The sequence below is a fragment of the Bos taurus genome, chromosome 7 (genome assembly GCF_002263795.3).
Source record: "Bos taurus isolate L1 Dominette 01449 registration number 42190680 breed Hereford chromosome 7, ARS-UCD2.0, whole genome shotgun sequence".
NCBI lineage: Eukaryota > Metazoa > Chordata > Mammalia > Artiodactyla > Bovidae > Bos > Bos taurus.
The window spans coordinates 94,112,523-94,133,510 of NC_037334.1; the positions used below are offsets into that span (position 1 = coordinate 94,112,523).

General features: G+C 37.5%; 1 protein-coding gene across 9 annotated transcripts in view; it reads right to left on the bottom strand.

Annotated features, from left to right (window-relative positions):
• MCTP1 (multiple C2 and transmembrane domain containing 1) overlaps window positions 1–20,988 on the bottom strand; it is a 1,071,916-nt gene that overhangs the window by 592,007 nt on the left and 458,921 nt on the right. For all 9 annotated transcript variants that reach the window (XM_059888261.1, XM_059888262.1, XM_059888265.1 and 6 more), the window contains one exon: window positions 15,380–15,499. In XM_059888261.1, the coding sequence (XP_059744244.1) occupies window positions 15,380–15,499 (120 nt within the window). The remainder of the gene's footprint in view (window positions 1–15,379; window positions 15,500–20,988) is intronic.

The following is a 20,988-nucleotide window of genomic DNA, read 5'->3' on the forward strand; positions in this document are numbered from 1 at the left end:
TTCTTTTTTCCAAATTATACTTTCTGATACCTTGCTTGAAAGCAAGTAGTATTAATCAAACAAAGGAAGGGCACTAGGGAAATCAGAAAGATGTAATGCAAGCAGTTAAAAGTGACATGACCTTCTGTAATGTCGCTCGTCACAGACTTATATGCCACACAGTGGAGGAAGGTCTTGAAAGAAACTGATTCTTGGTACTATTCCTTGAACGTAATACTAATAAAGATGACATTTTAAAAAACACATGTAGACAGGCCCAAATGCAGCATTCTAGCTACCTGACAGCCAAAGGATAAGCAGATCACACTATTTTTAAAAGCATAATATTTCTTCTTTCATAGTCCATATTTGCTGAACATTTGTCATTAACATATAACACATAATATGTGGCTGTTTATTGTAAAAAAGCCATTTTCAAAATGGAGCAACATTGTATCTGTGGAACCTATATATTTTATACAGTTGTATAGATGCTCTATTAATATTATGACTTTTAATGATAATTTGACACAACTAAATGCTTTATGATTTGCAAGGAAATAAAATTTTATTTGGCTGAAGATGTTAAAAATGATGCTGGTAATCTGAATAAAGGTATGATAACTATGTTTAGAATTATTCCACTAGACAAAGATATATAAGGGGGGGGACCAGCAAGAAAAAAAAAAGATAACAAAACAGTGGAAGGATGAGGGAAAGTAGATTCAGGTAAATTTCATTATTAAAATCATCATAAGACAGTGGACCCTAAGTACTGCTTTTTAATATTAATTCAGGGTGCATGGTATAAAGCTAAAATGATTTTAAAAAGAAGGGAATAAAATTTCCACCAATAATTCTTAAAACACGTTGTACTATAATTTTGTCTAGGCTAAAGTCTGCCACTGATTTATATCTCTTTAAACAACAACAACAAATCTTGGTTATATTACCTTCGTAAGAAAGTATTGAGTACCACAGAGCCAAAAACCCTGGAAAGCCAAAGCTGACACAAACCAGTTTCTTTTGTGTGTTTACTTTTTCCCTCAGAAATAATCCTTGAATTAAATGGATGTTTTGCTATGTTCAGAATGAAGAGTTGCACAATTCAAATTGCCTTACTCTAAATGGTCTATAAAAAAGCAACACATTTAAATTAAAGAAGAAATCACTGCTGTCCAGATGTGCAACTGCGATGTTAAAAAATTAAAGAAATTGTCACAAAAGAAAGACATTTCCTATTTGATTTCATAGTCATAGAACATTCAAATGTGTACAGATGCTTATATTTGGGTACATTACAAACTGAATGCTTATTTCCACCCTAGAGATACGGAGGAATTTGGGTAGAGCAGTTTGCTTCAACATGGTCTAGAGTTCATTTACATCATTTCACGGGTACATAAACCAAGCAGAACATGCATTTGTGTGCCAATGGATGTATTACATGTGCAAATATCACATGAATTTATTGAAAGTCTATGAATTGAGAAGATGCATATAACCGCTCAGATTATGTCAGATCACTTAAAAGCACCGGAGGTTGGGCTGAAGACGTTCTTGGTCAATACGATCATTACAGGTGGGCTTGCACTCCCATTTTTACCACAAGACACCTGTACCTCTCAAGATTTCTGAGAAGGAACTTTTGCAAAATGAATGGCACAATTAAACTGTACGTATAATTTACTCCACATCTGAAGGAATAATACAACCCATAAACAGGTCTGGAATATACTGTTTCATCCAGCCTATCTCAAAAGCAACTGCAAGTGTGATGGCTGCTTAGTTTGATTCACGCTATTAAGGATTTGACCTTGGAGTATTTCAGCTACAGTAGTCATCAAGATAACTGAATCACTAGATGTAATAATAATTAGTGTGATAGGCTTGCCAGTGAAGCTGAATATATTGCAATACAAAAGAAGGCAGACTAAAAAGAAAAGCATTATTACTTACTGCTAAAAGACTTCCTGATTTTTACAGAGACACTCAAATACAATTATTTCTTCTTGCAGAATGCATTTCCTTGGCTCATTCTGGGAAGTGCCATGCTGTAATTTAGTCTGATTCTTAATAGGAAATGTGGCTTTAATGTGACTATCAGATGACTTTTGATGCATGCCACTGATTACATACAGCCTGTATTCTGCATCATCAACAACAGCATTCTTATTTGCAGTATAATATGCTTTGCTGCAGGGTGCAAGGACAGTAAATTTACTTTACTGGCCAAGAGTATGTAACCTTTTAGTTTTTAAGTGTCAGCTTAATATGCAGAAAAACCCTTCCATTCAGAAATGCTAAATACAGTATAAATTCTATAATCAGTATAAGCATCTTAAATGAATTTCTTTTCATATTTCCTTCTTGGTATTCTTAAATGTTCATTCTTATGCTTACACAAAGCACTGTGAACAGATTTCTAGTGTTTATTTGAACTATGTCTCCATCTAAAGGCTTCACAATGTAATGTATTTTTGCTTGCAGGGAAAATTCTAATCTTAGCATCTTTAGGATATTGCATATTAATTTGACTGAGTAGGGAAAAATAGGTCAACTATTAACCTGCAATGTGCTTTTTAAAAACTAATGCTTTCCTGAAGCAAAATTTTTCAGGTTAAAAATTATACAAAAAAACCCCACAAAATTGAATTGTTTAACCTGTTTTTTCCAAAAGAAATGAAAAGCTAGCTAGTCTTATTACTAATCTATTTTATGAAAATTTAATATTTTCAAAGCTAAACATTTTTGTTTGTTAATAATAGATGGATTGCAAATCAAAAAGAAAATTATGTGCTTTAGCCTCTCTCTATAAAACCAAATTTCCATTCCAGAAACACAGATTTGTAACCAAAAAAGGCACAATTGTACATTTTTCAGATTTTAGAAACAACCTTAGGAATTTTTAAATACGCCTAATAAAGAGACCACATAATCTATTTAAAACATTTTCTGCAAAGCAGAAAGATGGAGCTGCTATGACGTCCAATCTTTTCAGGTATGTGCGGGAGCATTAGAGGTACAATAGGCAAGAAGTTCTTTACAGGTAAGTGTATAGTTTAGCAGATATAAGGGGAATGCTACACTTTGGGAAGATTAGGTTCCTTTAAAGAATAGAATTTGAAAACAAAACAAAAAATTTATCTTGGAGATTAATACAAGCAAACTTTTGAACCATACTGCTCTGTTAGGTTTGATTATCTTAAAAAAATTCACTGCTACTGCCTATTTTAAGCACTATAATTGGGAGTAGTAGAGGAGTGAGAATAGGTGGACATTTGAAGAGAAAAATATTCTGATGCTAATTTGATTTTTCTTTTTCTGTTTTTTTTTTTTTTTCCTCTTTGTGCCTAGAATATTTTGAGGCCTGAGGACATTATATCAGAAAGTCTAACTTTAAAAATGGAGCATATTTTGAATGTCAAAAAAATCAGTCAGAAAACTTCAGTGTTTTCCTTGTATCTCTTTTCTATAAATAATAATGATAAAATATTTTTTATCTTTTTGTAAAGAATAATCACTTCACAAAAGACAGCCCATGTGGGTTTAGACCTGCATTGGGACTGGAAAGAATGTCTGTGGTGAATGGTGAATTGTAGCACAAAAGCCTGAATGAAAAGAATGTTCGTGAAACCTCACACAAAACCTCCGTAACCGTTTTATCATGAGCTTCCCACAATATAACACAAGAGCTCTATGTTCTAGGAAAACCTTGCCTGGTCCACTTATCATTTCGGCTTTATGTAGTGTACTGCGTGATTGCTAAATTAGTGCATAATGTATTTATAATATTTATAGTACCAACATTTAGTTAAATAACCTTTATGTAAGATTTATGTTGATTTTTTTTATTTCTCATTTAATGGCAAATTATGAAGAGCATGTTTCATAAAGATAATTCTCCATTTAAATTCATCAGTCCATTAAATATTAAAATTATGTTTCTGATGCAATCGAGAACAAATTTGTCCAGCTTCAGTGATTATTTGCACTCATAAAAATTAGGCTTGATTAATAAAATTTAAATGCTTGATTAAGTTGACATTTTCATGTTCTGTCCTGATTTATTAAAATTAGTCCCTGTGCCCAGGCCTGGTTTGCTAGTAGGTTTACCTTTCTCCTTCTCTTAGTCGACATCCAGAGCGAGGCTGTTAGGAAAGAATATTTTGCTTTTGGACCCAATGATGGTTTCAGGGACATGCCCTGTTCTTTGCTCACAGCGCAGCTGGCCTTTGTCTTTATGCACTGTGTGTGGTGGAGATTTGGATTACAATAATCAAGGAAAGTGTTCCTTTCAAAAATCTTTGGAATTGATCTATAAAATGGCATGCATTTTTGGTATTTTTCTAAAATGGTTTGTAAGAAATTTTTGTCTATAGAAGATCATTTATTTTCCCTCATTAGCTTTTTTGGTTGATAAAAATATAGTTTTTATTTTTGTGGGACTTGCATATACATAGCAGGGGGATTACAAACAAATCTTCCTGCGGCAATGTCACTGTCTTTGTCCACAAGTTCAGAATCAGGAAGTACTAGTGGCCATGGAAAACCGTTCTCTTCAACAGGTCTCACTAGAGAACTCTTCAAGAAATGTGTTACCTCGACCATGTGTGTGTTCAGTCACTCGGTCGTGTCCAACTCTCTGCGACCCCATGGACTGCAGCCCGCCAGGCTCCTCTGTCCATGCGATTGTCCAGGCAAGAATACTGGAGTGGGGTGCCATTGCCTTCTCCAGGGGATCTTCCCGATGTAGAGACTGAATCTGCATCTCCTACATTGGCGAGTGGGTTCTTTAACATCAAGCCACCCAGGAAGCCCTCCTTTAGGTTACTCGCTTCTATACCCGCACCAGCTTGTGCTATTTTAAATATAGTCAGGTGTCTAATTCTCATTTATTGAGCACTCACTATATACTTAACACAGTGGACTGTCTCTTTAATCCTCACAAGATCTCAACAAAGGTAAGTATTAGTCCCATTTCACTGGTGAGGAAACTGAGGTATAGGGAAATGAAAAAATTCATACAGCTAACAGATGGAAGGTCTGAAATGTAATACCCTGTCTTCATAATTTCAAAGTTTGGACCCTTAACCTCTACCAGCTATAAAGGGGCAACATTCTGTTTTAAGATGTTTCTGCTGTTGCCCATGGAGTGTAACCTATCTGGAAACTCTGTTTCGGTGAACTGTCTTTCATTTCAGCAGGCTGCCAGAATATCATTATTTTTAAAAAATAAGTGATACAGTATCATGGCTATTTTCTTTTTCTTGTATGATGAAATAAATTCAATAACAAAATGACAGAAAATGCCCTTGAAGGCGTATTTTAGTTTGGTTACCTACAGGTGTTATTCCAGTTCTATGAACATAAAGGTTTTAAAATTGCATGCTCTTAATAAGCTTATCTCATGCAATACTAAAAAATAATGAAGACAAAACTCTCAGGGTTATTGGGCTCCTAATAATAGTTCTGACTTATAAACATTTTCCACAAGCAGATAAAAAGACATGTCATTGGTTTCTACTTTTAGTTTGATAATTTAACAAACGTCGTTTCTTGTCACCTTTCTGAACTAGGGACAATTATTCTCTGCAAATATCACATGAAACCTTCTGCCAACACCACCCCACCCCACAGGGCATGATACAAACAGTCATGGGGTTATGAGTCAGCCAGAAGGTGCTTCTGTGAATCCTATATCCTATCTCCCTCATCGTACTGTGTCAAGGAGTTTTGGCTACTTACAAAGACGAGTGTATAGAATCATTTAGAAAGAACCCACAGGATATCACTAGAAGTAGGTGGGAAAAACACATCCATCCTGAGAAGTGACACCCAAACTGTGGATATTCTTTCTTGTCCTCTCCTAAGTCCCATTCTTCAATTACAGAAATGACAAAATTGCAGGGGCAAACCTTTTGGAAAGGGAACAGAAATAATAAAACCATTTGGTTGACAAAGGGGTAGATGTTGGGCTGGACACTTTGGAAAACCATTTAGATGGTAATTCTTTGGATCCATAGGAGACTTTGGGGAGACTTTAGGAAGTTGATTTTCTAATGAGTTCCTGGGAATCCAGGAGTCAATTTAGCTTCAAATAACAGAAATCCAGCCATGTATAAGGGCGAGATCTTCAGGTTTTCTTTGGGGTCACTGAGACAATTCATTTGGTGGAAAAAGAGCTGGGTTTCAGGGCAGAAATCTTCGATAGGAATGAAGAGTAGTAAATCCTCTATAGGAATGAAGAGTGGTATCTTTTTATCTTGTTACATTCTTATATGCATCTTTGGGGAGTCCGAGCAAGGTGGGAGCGATTCAGGAAATGAGGGGGGCTACAGTATGAGAGTTGACTGCAAGCGCCCTCCAAGGCAGCTACCACTAACTGTAAATTCTAAGCATCTCTCTTGAGTCCTAACAGAACTAAAACAAAAGAAGTCTGCCTTCTAGAGAGGAGACTCTGTAGTAAATTGATTTTTAAGAATAGAACCGTTTTCCTTTACATCTCTCGCTATGTGAACTGACACGTCATGGACAGGTAGCCCTCACCTTCTACCATTCTAGAGTTTTACCTTTCCAATTTGAAGGTGAGTTGCAGTTTGAGAATAGAGTAAAAAAGACCGATGACACACTGAAGAATTAAAAGCAAACCTGGAGCTACTTAGTAAAAGGGACAGACTAAAGGTGGAATAAGAGCTGTGGCCACAGATGGGTAGACCTTTTCTTTATCTACGCAGGACATACACACAGACCTGGGATAATGTAAATGTCTCTTGGCTGCTCGCGTCTGCATGTCACACACAGACCTCCATTACTGCACCTATCATAGCCACATATTCCATTTAGTTGTTTCCCTCACTAGACCACAAACTGGGTAAGGACCAGGTCTTTTTTTTCTTCTCTCTCTCTCCCTTCTTTTTATTTTTATTGAAGTATAATTGATTTACTGGGACTAGGTCTTAATCACCTTTGAGCAACCTGCTAGCACAGTGTCTGCAAAAGTTCAGTGCATTTTTGTTGAATGAAAATTAGACAATTTTTGATGTGGAAAAAAGACTGGACTAAAATACACAGTATTCATTCACTAAATCTTTTTTGAGCCACTATTGTGCTACTATGACTTGCTCTGTGCTGGGATTAGATGCACAAATGGAAGATACTGTTAGAACAATCTGGAGCATGTGAAGAAGACCCCCAGTGAGGTTTTTTTTTTTTTTTTTTTTTTTTTATAATAGAGTGAGGGGAAAATAGGAAATCAGAGTGTTTGGTGGTAGGGATGGGTTGATGGGGGCCAGGGGTGGGCAAGAATGGGTAGGAAGGCAGAGATGGCTATCAGGGGGAAATGATGAAGATAACTGGTGGTTATCTAGGCACATACAAATAAAAATATTAAAACCTTAGTGAGTGGCAAGTTAGTATTAACTCCCCAAAATATTCAAAATACGTATACCCTGACCCAGAAATTCTCCTTCGAGGACTTTTCCAAAGGACATTACCAAGGACCTGCTCAGAGATCTGTTTAGGATTTTTGTTTACAGCATTCTTTGAGATGGTAGAAACACTGGAAATGAACATTTCTAAAATGAGTGCTTAATTGAGAAAAAAAATAAAGTATTCATATGGCAAAAACTATTTAGTTATTAAAAATCCTGTTATTTTCCAGCAATTTGAGGGAATCTCAAAGTAGGTGTGCTAACAGCGTCTTTAATGTGATCCAATTTTTTGTAAAAAAACAAAATATATATGACAAGCAAGAAATACATCCTATATTCATAAACATATTTTTTAAAGAAAAGAGTAGAAGCTATCAGATCAGATCAGATCAGTCGCACTATAGAGAGAGTATATCAACTATTTGGGAAACTATTGATACAAATATACTTGGTTCCGGATACTGCTGTTGTGGGCCATGGCCACCCCAGCCACACTGGGTCGTTCTCTCTCAAGACCATGGACCCCACTTCCATCCTTCAGTGCTGCCCTCCCCGCATGGCCAAAGAGCCCTCTTTGAACCTGCTCCTCCGCTGTGCTCTGGGGCCTTGACTCGAACACACTTAGGCTGCCATCCGCTCATCAGCACCAACAGGATCCCCTCCAAGCTCATGGAGGAGCTGCAGGAGCAGCCCTGGAGTGAGTCGATCCCCAGAGAGCCAGGCCTTTGTGAGGGAGTGCTCCCACCTCTCTGCAGGCCTTCTGAGCTCAACTTCTTCAATGTCTGGCTCCCGAAGCAAGGACTTCAAAGGTCCCAGCCACCTGTTCTGGCACGGTGCCCCAGGTCACACCAGGCTGGCCCACTGAACATCTGCTCTGGTGCCCGTGGGGTTCCTGGGCACAGCAGGAGCACCTCCACTAAGTCTGAGCGCACACGCCTCCCTGGGCCACGACGTCTGTCCCATCCACACACACTCACTGCCTGGGCAGAAGCCAGTGCCTTATCTTAGGCCCCAGGATCCCCATCTATACAAAGAGAGACTTCCTTTCTTCTTCAACTTCTGTTGTGTTATCTGGACCAAGCCCTTGCCCTCCCCAGGCCTGAGGAAAGGGTGTGTTGCAGGAGAGACTGAGAACACAGGTCTGGGAGCCAGTTGGAATTGGGTTCCCGCCCTGCTGTGCTGTGTGAGCGTTTGCCCATGGCAGAAATTCTCTGAGCCTCGTTCTCCTGCTCTCCCAAGTGGTGAATGGTTCCTTTTTAGATGAAAGAGATGAGAAAAGAGCATTCCCCATTTGTGCTTGCTACCTCTGTCTTTTTGCTCATGAAGCACTCCATTCTCAAAAACAAACAAACAAACACATGCACACACACACAAATGATCCTGATGGAATATAGGGGAGATAAAACTGAAGCTGTGGTTTGGGTGCTACTCTGGTGTTGCCAGGGGACGACAGAAGATGAGATGGTTGGATGGCATCAACGACATGATAGACATGAGTTTGGGTAAACTCCGGGAGTTGGTGATGGACAGGGAGGCCTGGCGTGCTGCAGTCCATGGGGTCACAAAGAGTCGGACACAACTGAGCGACTGAACTGGTGGCTCAGCAGTCAAGAATCCGCCTGCAATGCAGGAGACACAGGTTTGATCGCTGGGTCAGGAAGATCCCCCTGCAGGAGGAAATGGCAATTCACTCCAGTATTCTTGCCTGAAAAATTCCACAGACAGAAGAGACTGGCAGACTGTAGTCCACGGTGTTGCAAAAGAGTCGGACACAACTTAGCAACTAAATCGCCACAACAAATGGTTTGGGTGGGGTGTACACGTGAGGAATCTTTCTTTGACAGCCTTGAAGATATTATGGAAAGATAAAAGTAGCAGAAGGAGAAAAATCAGCATTTTGTTTTAGAATTATCACCTTCCTACAAGTCTTGAGGTAAGAAAACAAGCTGTGATTTTGGGGAAAGTTGCCAGAAAAATACAAGTCATCCAGTGAAATTGGAATTTCAGATAAATAATGAATATTATTTTTGTATAAATATCTCCTGTTGTTTATCTGCAATCCCGATTTAACTGGGCATCTGTATTTTTATTGGCTCAATCTGGCAACCCTAAATTGGGAACAATTTCAGAGGCCTTCAGAGGTTGGAGTTTTGAGGAAACTTTGCAAAGTAGAAGGGTGTGGTCATCTACTGAGAGGGAGGAGATCTAGAGTGGGGGTAGCGTTTGATAAGAGTGGAAAAAATGTGCAGATCCTGCTGGGGGTGTGTCCAGAGCCTCTGAGGTGATGGTCATCAGGGTACAGGGCACCAGCCCAGACAGTGAGTGATCATCTGGCACATCTACGTGGTTGAACAGCTTAAGAGGGGTCATAAGCGATGACATGTTTCACTGACATGCTATCGGTGGTTGGTTTCTTTCTGCTCGTGGTTGCGCTGGAAAACTAGAGGTCTGGTACTTTGCACAATCCTCCTCACATTTTTTCAAGCTGGTGACCTTCTTCAAAATTTGAGAAAATTGTTGAAATAAGTAGGAAAAAGAAAACAGTGATCATCTATTTTTAGATGTGTTTACAGGCTGTATGACTCAGTGCTGCTTCTGTTGAGAGCAAGTACATGGTCTTTTTGGTACTGAAATGCAAACTCAGGAGGCTCTGATCCACGCTACTTTCTGTAAATGATAAAGTCCTCATTCAAGTACCAAGGGTCTGACCACACACCCCAGTGCTTTTTCTATGGAGTGCTCAGCTCAGCTCTGGCCAGTCTGTTTAGATCCTGTTTGGAATAGTTCACATATTCAATGGTCTGCTTCTTCAAATATTCCACCCTGGACTTCTTTGGAGCTGAGAGTACTGGCTAAGAAAATAATAAACAAGTTTCACTTATAGGAAGTCAAGTCAAACAGTCAGACGTCGCTTTGGTAGTTTGTATCTGGTGGATGATTCCCAGTTGTCCAATCAACAGCATTTATGGTAGCAAAGAAACTGCTCTCCTTACAAGCTTTATTTCTAGACATCAATGTTCTGGGCCTAATTGGAATAGACCCAACAACAACAAATATATTCAGTGCTCTTCCAAAGGGGAGAAGACGCGTGGAGGGCTTTGCCATGTGGTGGAACTAACAAAACATTTCAGTATTTACTGAAGTATTTCAGTAGACAGGCTGGGGCTCAACTTGTATCATGCTGAGATCATCAGTTAGAGAATGATTTCATTGATCTAGCCTCCTCTTCAGTCTTTTAAAGTCTCCATTGATTAGGCAACTGAGGTTGTTCTGTGGGAGGCATATCTTGACAGTGAAAGTGAGTGCTCTCTTAAAATGCAATTAAAACATACTGCTTGAAGAATGTTTGAATGTCACAGATATTCAGAGACTTTCTTCATGAATGTGAAGGATTATTATCACTGATTTACTCTCCCCATACTCATCTGGGTAGAGGAAAGTACTCCTCCAGGTCATGAAGTTTTTTTTTTTTAAATGAGTGGGGTCACCTGGAGTCAAATGTGACCAGTACCCATTGTTGAGAGATCACCAGGTACCTCACAGGAAGGAATTTGGGGATGCCTAGGAGTCTCTGTAAGGCTCCAGACACTTGGAAAGTGATGGCTTGGTTAAAGGCATGCCCGAACCTGCACCACAGAGATAACCTGAGTTTTCAGGACAGGGCAGAGCTAGGCTTGAGTCCCACTTACTCTATGGAGATCCTCTTTGAGTTTGAATTTCCCCGTTCATAAAATGAGGATACAATCATTTAGAATCATCTACTTGACATTGTTATTATAAAGAATTCAAAGAGACCAGGCTTCTAAAAGGTTTAACAGGATATTTGATAAATCCAAGAGGCTGAATAGGTACCTGCTCCTCTCCTGAATGAGAGGTGAGGAGAAGACGGGGGGGTAGAGTGGGGAAAATGAGGGTTTTCAAACAATCTGTCTGCTCAAAGGTAGAGTTCCTCCTACTGACTGTTCTGAAGTGTAATGGAGAAATGTGCTTAAAAGGTACCCAGGAAGACCTGGAATAGACCAAACGATAGCTCCAAGAGGAAATTTAATGGACTGGAGGTAAGGAGTGCAAACTTCAGAAAGACTGGCGGATCCTAATTCCCTCTCAGCCACTTCTGGACTGACCGTGTGCCTTTGGAGCTGTTTAATCTCTCTACCCTGTTTCCCTGTATGTAAGGTAGTATAATGATATTTGTCTCTGGGCAAGTGTAACAGAGCTCTGGTTTGCTTGGCCAACCCATTTCTTATATCTTGAGACTTGATTTGCTCTCTCTCAAGGAAGCGTTCTTGTAGCCATGCTTGAAGGACTGCTTAACACAGTGCCCAGGGCGTGATGAAGACTTGGTAATTTTTAACTCCAAAGTAAAGACCACTTCTTGGCATGTACTTCTACAAAATCTCAGTTTATAGTAACTGTATTGTGGACAGTTGGTACCAGCCTAATGGGCACTACAGGGGCGATTTCCCCCTGGTTCTGCAGTGATGGCTCAAACCAAGAGAAGTATGATAGTCCTATCTTTATGTCCCGTTCATGCCAGAGACATCTCTGAATGAAGTTTATATTAAACAGTTTCCTCTGGAAAAGTCTAACAATTCTTATGCTAGAAAGTTTAATGTCATGGTCTGAGTATAGATAGATTTAGATCAAGAATTGCTTATTTTCAACAAGTCTGACTGAGAGATAATGGAGGCAAAATACCATTGCTAACCATACCTCTTTCTCGAGTGCAACTCTAAGTCTATATCATTGGAATGGCTGTTTCTTTATCCTTTCCTCAACGAGTTCTGCTCATTAAGTGCCACAAAACGTACTTGGCAAGGATTAGATCTCATTTTTTTCATCAAAGTAAAACAGACACCACGGTGAGGAAAAAGTAGGGGATTTAAGTTCCTGTGATCCTAAGTCTCCAAAATGGAAGTGGTCTCCCTAATAAACAATATACAAAGAAATCCTTTCCTATTTTAGTATTAATCTCAACTACCCATTAATATTTTGAAGACAGAATTTTTACCCATCTATATACTTTTTAATCTTTTACAGTATTCATTTCCTTTTCTCTCTTTTATGTCATGGAAATACTATCTTATTTTTGCTCTTTGCCACACAAACTTGAGGTTCATTTTGATTTGTTTTTCTTCTATGATTTTCATCCTAGTTGGATTTTCTCAGCTGAATAATGTACAGATGATTTTTTTTGTGCCTGACAGAATATTCCCCTCCACCCCTAAATCCCCTTCTCCTAAAACAGAAAGTTTCCTGGTTTAGAATCAGCCCAACAGTATGATTTATGCACTTTAGAGATTCCCTCAAGTTTTCACACATGCTGAAAAATTCTGCATTGTTTTGGGGAAAGCAATAGGGATTTAGGACAAAGTACCATTCTTTCAGTGCTTTCCACTACGCAGTAGATAAGTAGTTTTTAGGCACAGCATGGCCACCCCTACGAACACTTTCCCTTAATTTACATACATATGAATGTGAATATAGACATATGTGTACATATATGTATATGAATATATATGTATATACACGTGTGTATGTAATCTATAACCAGCAAAGTATAATCCAGGTTTCTTTTCAAAAGGAGCAACCAGTTCAAATGCACAGCTGGGTATGGAAGAAAACACATAATTAGACAAATTGGATTGAAGAGTTACGTAAGGTCTCAACTGAGCCAGTGAATGAGAAGCTGAATGAAACGTTGTGATTGCTGCTCCGGTGCCTAGAAAGAACAGAATATGTGGATATGTGTGTTTTGGGCAAATAAAAGGCAATTACTGGGAGTTATGGAGTGCAGTTGGCATTCCATGCAAGTTAGACTAAAGAGCATTTCACAGTGGGCTGTGCTGGGGAATAAAATGTTGTCCATGGCTAAAAGGGAGATTCTGTCAGAGATGTGCCAACAAGGAAAGATGCGTAATTACCATATTGGAGTTATATTTTTGGGGGAAAAGAGCAGCAGAAAAATTTGCATGATACATAACTTTTCAATAGGCTTATAAAAATTCTCCGAGAATTTGAAGTAAAAGGGGTTACCTTATATATCATTATTTTCCCTCTAAAAGTAGACCTTTCCAGCCAAGACTGGTATATTTTGAAGAAAATAGCAAGCAAAGTCTATAGTTTCAGAATTTTTTTTTTTTAACTGAGAATAGTCAAACCAATGACTAAATATTGAAAATAAGCCCCCTCGTAGGCTTAAGAAGCTGAAATGAAATTACCACTTTTTCTTATTTACAAACATTATTATTTGCAAATTTGTCTCAAGGCAACTGAATGAAAAGTAGATTTTCTTCTCTCTCAACAATTTCCCAGAAATAAATGGAACAAAAAAGCAATTGCCTAAAAAAGTACTATGTTCTTAAAGAAAACATCCTGGATTAATTGACAGAAGTACCTATTAGTCCCCATGACACCATGTGGGACTTGTCTCTCAGTGTGCAAGTTAAATATATATCCGCAAAATCCTTGCCAATAATAATAATAACTTCTCGTCTGTTGACGCTGTCTAACCATTAAAATCTCTCAGAGAAATCTCATGTTTGGTTTGATAAGCTTTACGAAAAAAGTTTGAACATTTCTAACTTATAAAACACGCTAGAGATGGTGGCAAGTACAAAGATGAATAGTCCGCCACTTCAAATTTATAACCTCATGAGAGAGACAGAAATATATACAAATAGTATAGGGAAATAAACGTGGTTGTTGTTGGCAACTCTGCCATCTATTTTGTAGTTGTGTATCTGGATTTTTCTTTTACTTTGATGTTAAAGAAAATTATCTCAAAAAGTATATATTTTTCTTTTGTAACCATTGAAAGTATATTGTGCTTGAGTTATTAAAAAGGAAAATTCTTTTATGTCATAGGTATGTCTGTGCAAACATTATGATGCTAACTATACTATGTACTACTTTATAATAAAGTAGTATATAATACTACTAAACTTATGATCAAATAGGTCTGTTTCTTGCATCATTATGGGCACAATAGTTGGCAAAAGTCTTGATTAGAAGTCAAATGGAGGCTTTTAATGGCAAATAAGAAAAGAATCAATGCAATCTGATGTGGACTAATAGCTAGCAAATAGATTCTCATGTTTGAAAAACCCTTACATTACTCTCAACAGCTGTATATTATTAAAACTTCGAATGTTCTAGATGGATAAGACATTTGTGTTTATTTAATTATGAGGAGGTTTTGGAAGCTGTTAAGTTTGGTTGGGGTGTAGTGACAGATAATCTAAGGAAATGAAAGCTGGTGGGAGAATTACAAACATGATTATAACATGGCTAGCTTCTATTTCTCAATCTAAAACTCTGTGAGAGATAAAAGGTCATCTCACACATTCTAAAAATTTTCAAAAATGTCAAAGAGCACAGGTAAGTTCAGTATAACTTTCCCTGGGTTAAACGAAAGGTCTTGATCCACAAGCCAGTATCCTAATATACCCCTGACACAGATAAGTATATTTGCTGTTGTTCAATGAATGAACATTGAATTAAGGTACTTTTTGCACTTATCTAGGCCAACAACCATCAAGTCTTCCTTCCCTCCAATGGCAGACCACAGAGAAATGTCTTAAATGAAATACATTCACTTGGTCTGACCAAACAGAAAATGTTGCAATATTATATCTTAACTCAGGATTCATTGAGACATAAACACAACTAAGGAGAATAAAAAGAAATAATCACTTGGACTCAACAATTTATACTTAAAAATCATAACTCATTCTTCAGTATATTCTCAACTTTAGTTCCTACCAAAATGAGTAATGTTAAAAATAGGCAAATACATTGTGTTAGAACCAAAGAGTTGTTAGTTTAGAACTGGGAAAACTTTCTGTCAAACTTGAGTATTTATAGACAGAATTTCTGGTGTGCAAAACCAAATGCAATGTTGATCTTGCCAGGGAGACTAAGAATGAGAACAAAAACACATACAAATAAGAAAGTAAGAGACTTACTGTATCACGTTGCCTGTTATCTTTCCCTGATATTATCAAGAAGTAGTTCCATGTCAGTAGTAACAACAAAACCAGTGGTATCATGTAGAGCTCAAAGTTCCAGACGACAAAGAGAAAGAGCTGAGGAGAGAAAAGAGCAAAGAAAAAGATGAGTCAACTTTGAATTTCACTCAATGGACTCTCTTATCCATACTGCATTTCAAAACCAAAAACACACAACCAAATTTGCAGAACGGAAAGATTTATTTATCTTGAAAACAAAGCCTTGAGAACTTGTTAGGCACTTTTTCTAAAAGGACAACTGACCCCTGGAAAATCATGAAGATTTTCACTTTGTTGAATTTCTCTGAAGGAAAACTGATATTATCACATTGTCAATGGGGCAATTTTAATTTTTCTCCTCCAGTGAAATTATTGTTAGAAGGGACGAAATCAAGTTTGAAAAAAAAAGTCAGCAAAATGAGCTTCACTGCGTTGTCAGAAATAAACGGTATATCTGCCTTAATGATAAAAGATGAATCACCATTTAACATCAGGGCTTTTAAAAAAAATCTCACTTGGATAATACAACGTAACAAGCATAATAGGCAGATGAAAATACCACATCTACACCAGGAGAGTCCTCAAGATTTCACATGATGAATAGAAGCACTGCTCCCAACAAGTGTAAAACATTCCGCCTTACCATAGAAATCGAACAGCTATTTTAAAAACGGAGTAATTTTGTCAAAGGGAAATTTTAAATGTCTACTTTAATTATCTTTTAAAACTACCTACTTGTCTAAGTATGTAAATGGTTTTTTAAACTGTAAGAAGGATGTAAGATTAGAGACTCACCTGGGCTGGCAGAAGAAACCATTCTAAGAGCATCTGTGTAGTGAAATAACCAGCAATGTACATAAAGTGTGACTCACTCTCATTCCTCACCAGACTCTTATAACCCTGCACAGACCATCTAAATTCTCTGGGTCTGTGGCCCCTGCTGCCAAATTAAGGTAGTTTAAGTCAGAAGGTAGTTGAGAGCTGGATTCCACCCCTAAAGGTAACTAGTCCTCTAACCTCTGGCATGGTACCTCTCTTCCCTTTAGTTTCTTATGTAAAATGGGAATCCTAAGAGTGTCCCCCCTGAGAGGTTGTGAGAATTAACAGTTGAAATGTGTTTAAGGTTTAACACACTGGGTACTCAGTAAGTGCTCAAAAAAAATGACCGTGTAAACGATATCAATATTTTACAAAACTGATGAAATTAACTATTTATCAACCGAGGGCCTTAGGAAATACATATTCTAATAGTGAAAGCTAGAAAGTATCTGTCTGCTAAGATTTAGCTGAACCAGAGTACAACTGGGAATTTGAGCCGGCTGGTTGGGGTCACGCTGGTATCTTGCATTTGACAGATCAGAAGAGCGAGGAGCAGTGCCCTAAGAACCCTCACACCAAGTACAGCAGCACGGGCTGTTTGCAGCTTTCTTAACAAACTTCAGAGAAGCCCACAGCCTATTCAAACTGCAGAGAAAAGAAACCTGTCCAGAGCGGCAGAGGGACCCCTGGCCCATGGGCCAGAAGACAGGTTCTGGGCCTTAGAAAGTCACTCTACTTCAGTGTGTTCAGTTATCAACAGAGCTCTGTAGACCTGATCACCACTAACAACCCTTCTTTAATATTTTAAATGACATCACTGTACCATCAGGGTTTTTTTTTTTAATGTGACATTAAATTTTGAAGACTGTATATTTTACTGGATTCTTTTATATTCATAACCCACATGGACACCAAAAAGCATAAATAATGGTTTAGTAACCCAAGAAATGAATTTTGGACAGAATTACATGGTAACTATAGATTCAAGTTCCTGAATAAGAAAAATCTCAAATATGTTAATGCATGAAACATGAGCCATATCTTCTCTTTCACCAGGGAAGTATAAAGATTTCCAGAAAAGGAAAATATTTCCATTTAATTTTTGAAATATATGTAATATATTTAAAGATGACACAAATTATAACTGATGGCTATGATTATTCTATTAAAATGCATCTTAAAAATGTACTTTATTCAGGAAGTGATTTAAGGCAAATTTGACAGACATCAACACATATAAAAGAGAGAATTATTTTTGGCTAGGATTCGTATTAATTCTTTGCATATTTATTAGTAAAATTTAGACAATCACTAAAATATAAGCTCTTTAAAGATAGGGAATTTTCCTTTTAGCTCACATTCTATCCCCAGAGCCTAGAATGGTGCCTTCCATTTATTTGTATCTTCAATTTCTTTCATCAGTGTCTTGTAGTTTTTAGTGATAGGTATTTCACCTTAATTAAATTTATTACTAAGTATTTTATTCTTTTTGATGCAGCTGTAATGGGATTGTTTTCTTAATTTCTGTCTCTGATAGTACATTGTTAGTGCATTGAACTGTAATATATTTTTATATGTTGACTTTGTGTCATGCAACTTTACTGAATTCATTTAACAATTTTTTTTTTTTTGAGGACTCTGTAGGGTTTTCTATATGTAAAACCATGTCATCCACAAATAGTGACAGTTTTACTTATTTCTTCCAATATGGATGACTTTTCTTTTTCTTGCTTAATTACTCTTGGTAGGACTTGCAACACTTTGTAAAATAAACCCAGCAAAGTAGGCATCCTAGTCTTGTTCCTGATCTTAGAGGAAAAAGATTTCAGCTTTTCACTATTGAGTATGTTAGCTGTGGGCTTATCATATATGGCCTTTATTATGTTGAGGTATGTTGCATCTACACTCACTTTGTTGAGAGTTCTTTTTATCATATATGGATACTGAATTTTGTCAGATGCTTTTTTTGCATCTATTGAGATGATCATATGCATTTTAGCCTTTATTAACATTTTATATCCTATTGGTTGATGATTTATGGATACCGAAGCAGCCTTGCACCCCTGGAATAAATCCTACTCAATCATAGTACATGATCTTTTTAATGTATTGCTGGATTCAGTTTGCTAATGTTTTGTTGAGAATTTTTGCATCTGTGTTCATCAAGGAAACTGGCCTGTAATTTTCTCTTCTTTTGGGAAAGGAAAGTTCCTTCAGTAAATGTTGTTGGGAAAGCTGAACAGCCACAGGCAAAAGAATAAAATCAGACTATCTTACACCAGATGCAAAAATCAACTCAAAACAAATTAAAAACTTGGATGTTAAGCTCTATAACCGTAAAATGCCTAGAAGAAAACACAGGCAGTAAGCTCCTTGACACTGATCTTCAGTATGATTTTTTTGGGTCTGATTTCTAAAACAGAGGCAACAAAAGCAAAAATAAACATGCAGGACTATATCAAACTAAGAAGCTCAGCAAAGGAAACAACAAATCATCAACAAAATGAAAAGCCAATCGACTGACTGGGAGAAAATATTTGTAAATTATTAATATACATTTGATAAGGGGTTGATGTTCAAAAATTCATATAACTCAATAGCCAAAAACCAAGCAAACTGATTAAAAAATGGGCAGAGGATCTGAATGGACATTTTTCCAAAGGAGACATACAGAGGGTCAATAGGCACATGAAAAGATGCTAATCATCAGTGAAATGCACATCAAACCCATACTGAGATATCACCTCACATCTGTTAGAATGGCTATTATAAAAAACGCAAGAAATAGAAAGTGTTGGTAAGAATGCGAAGAAAAGGGATCCTTTATGCTCTATTAGTGGGAATGCAAACTGGTACAGCCACTGGGAAAACAGTATGGAAGTTCCTCAAAAAATTAAAACACATCTACCATATGATCTAGTAATTCACTTCTGGGTATTTATGTGAAGAAAATGAAAATACTAACTCAAGAAAATATATGTGCCCTCATGTTTATTGCAGCATTATTTACAACAGCCAAGATATAGAAATAGTCTAAGTGTTCATCAATGGATGAATGGATACAGATGTTATGTATACAATAGAATACTATTTGACCATCAAAAGAATGGAATCCTGCCATTTGCAACAACCAAGATGGACCCAGAGGGTGTTATGCTAAGTGAATCATGTTAGTGAAATGACTCAGATAAAGACAAACACCCTATGATCTCACATTTATGTGGCATCTAAAGACAAAACAAATAGATAAAACAACAGGGACTTTGCTGGCAGTTCAGTGGTTAAGATTCCATGCTTTTACTGCAGGAAGCACAGGTCCAATCTCTGGTTGAAATACTAGGATTCTACATGCCCTGTGGTGCAGCCAAAAAAAAAAAAATCAGGGGGAAAACAAAGAAACCAGATGAACAAAAAAATAACAAAAAACCCCAGATCAGTAGTTGCCAAAAGTGAGGGAGCTGGGTGAAATGGGTTAAGGATGTCAGAAGCTACAAAATTCCAGTTATAAAATGACAAGCCATGGGAATATTGTGGACGGCATGGTGACTGTAGTCAATAATACTGTAGTACATATCTGAAAGTCACTAAAAGAATAAATCTTAAAAGTCCTCATCAAAAAAAATAAACAAACTTATAACTATGTATGGTGAGGGATGGTAATTAGATTTACTGTGGTGATCATTTCACAATATATACAAGCATTGAATCATTATGTAGAACCCTTGACAATAATATAACATTATAGGTCAATCAAACATCAATTTAAAAAAAGAGTATGAACACAGATTAACAATAAAACATATTTATTGAACATCTATGTGCTATATAATACTAGGTGTTCAAAATTAGGATAAGACACAGTCTCTGGATTCACATTGCTAAGAATCAGTAAGAAAAAAGCAATTATTCTCTACAGTACTAGTGATGATACTAATTCTTGTTAATGGTGATGATCCTCTAAGAAAGAGAACCCTCAAAGCAAGAAGGGGCCTTTTAGCTTATTCTCTCCACACTGAAGCTATTTTATTTTTTCCTCCCTGGAGCCCACCTGCACTAAGATAGGATCCTTTCCTTTTTCCTATAAAAACCCCAAACACTCCTGGATGGGTCTTGAATGTCTCATGAGGGCAGCAGAAAAAGAAAGCAGCCCAGAGAAACTTGGAGGCCAAGACAATGCAGGATCTGTCCTTGGTCCTGACCACACTTTTTCATAGGTTTGGGTAAAAAAAGAGGGAGAGAGAGATAATGTACTAAAGTGAGACCAAAACAATTAAAAAAAAAATCACTGACACATCCACAGAACATAAATACAAACCATAAAATGCCCAGGATTTTCCCAACCCATATATCCAGAAACCTTTTATGCCTGCATGGGACATGGAAAGAGGATCTGGCGATTATAGAATTTCTCCAGGTTAAACTAGGGCTTCTGTGATAGCTCAGTTGGTAAAGAATCCATCTGCAATGCAGGGAATCCGGGCTCAATCCCTGGGTTGGGAAGAACCCGAGAAGGGAATGGCTACCCACTCAAGTATTCTGGCCTGGAGAATTCCACGGGCTGTATAGTCCATGGGGTCACAAAGAGTTGGACATGAGTGAGCAACTTTCACTTTCCAGGTTAAACTAGGCAATAAGGACTTCTACACATTTGTACAGTGTTTAATTTCCCTTGACTTCATCACCATGTATGACATCTTTTCCTTATTTTTCCTCTCTTTGTCACAGTCTCCTTGACTTTTCCTCTCTCT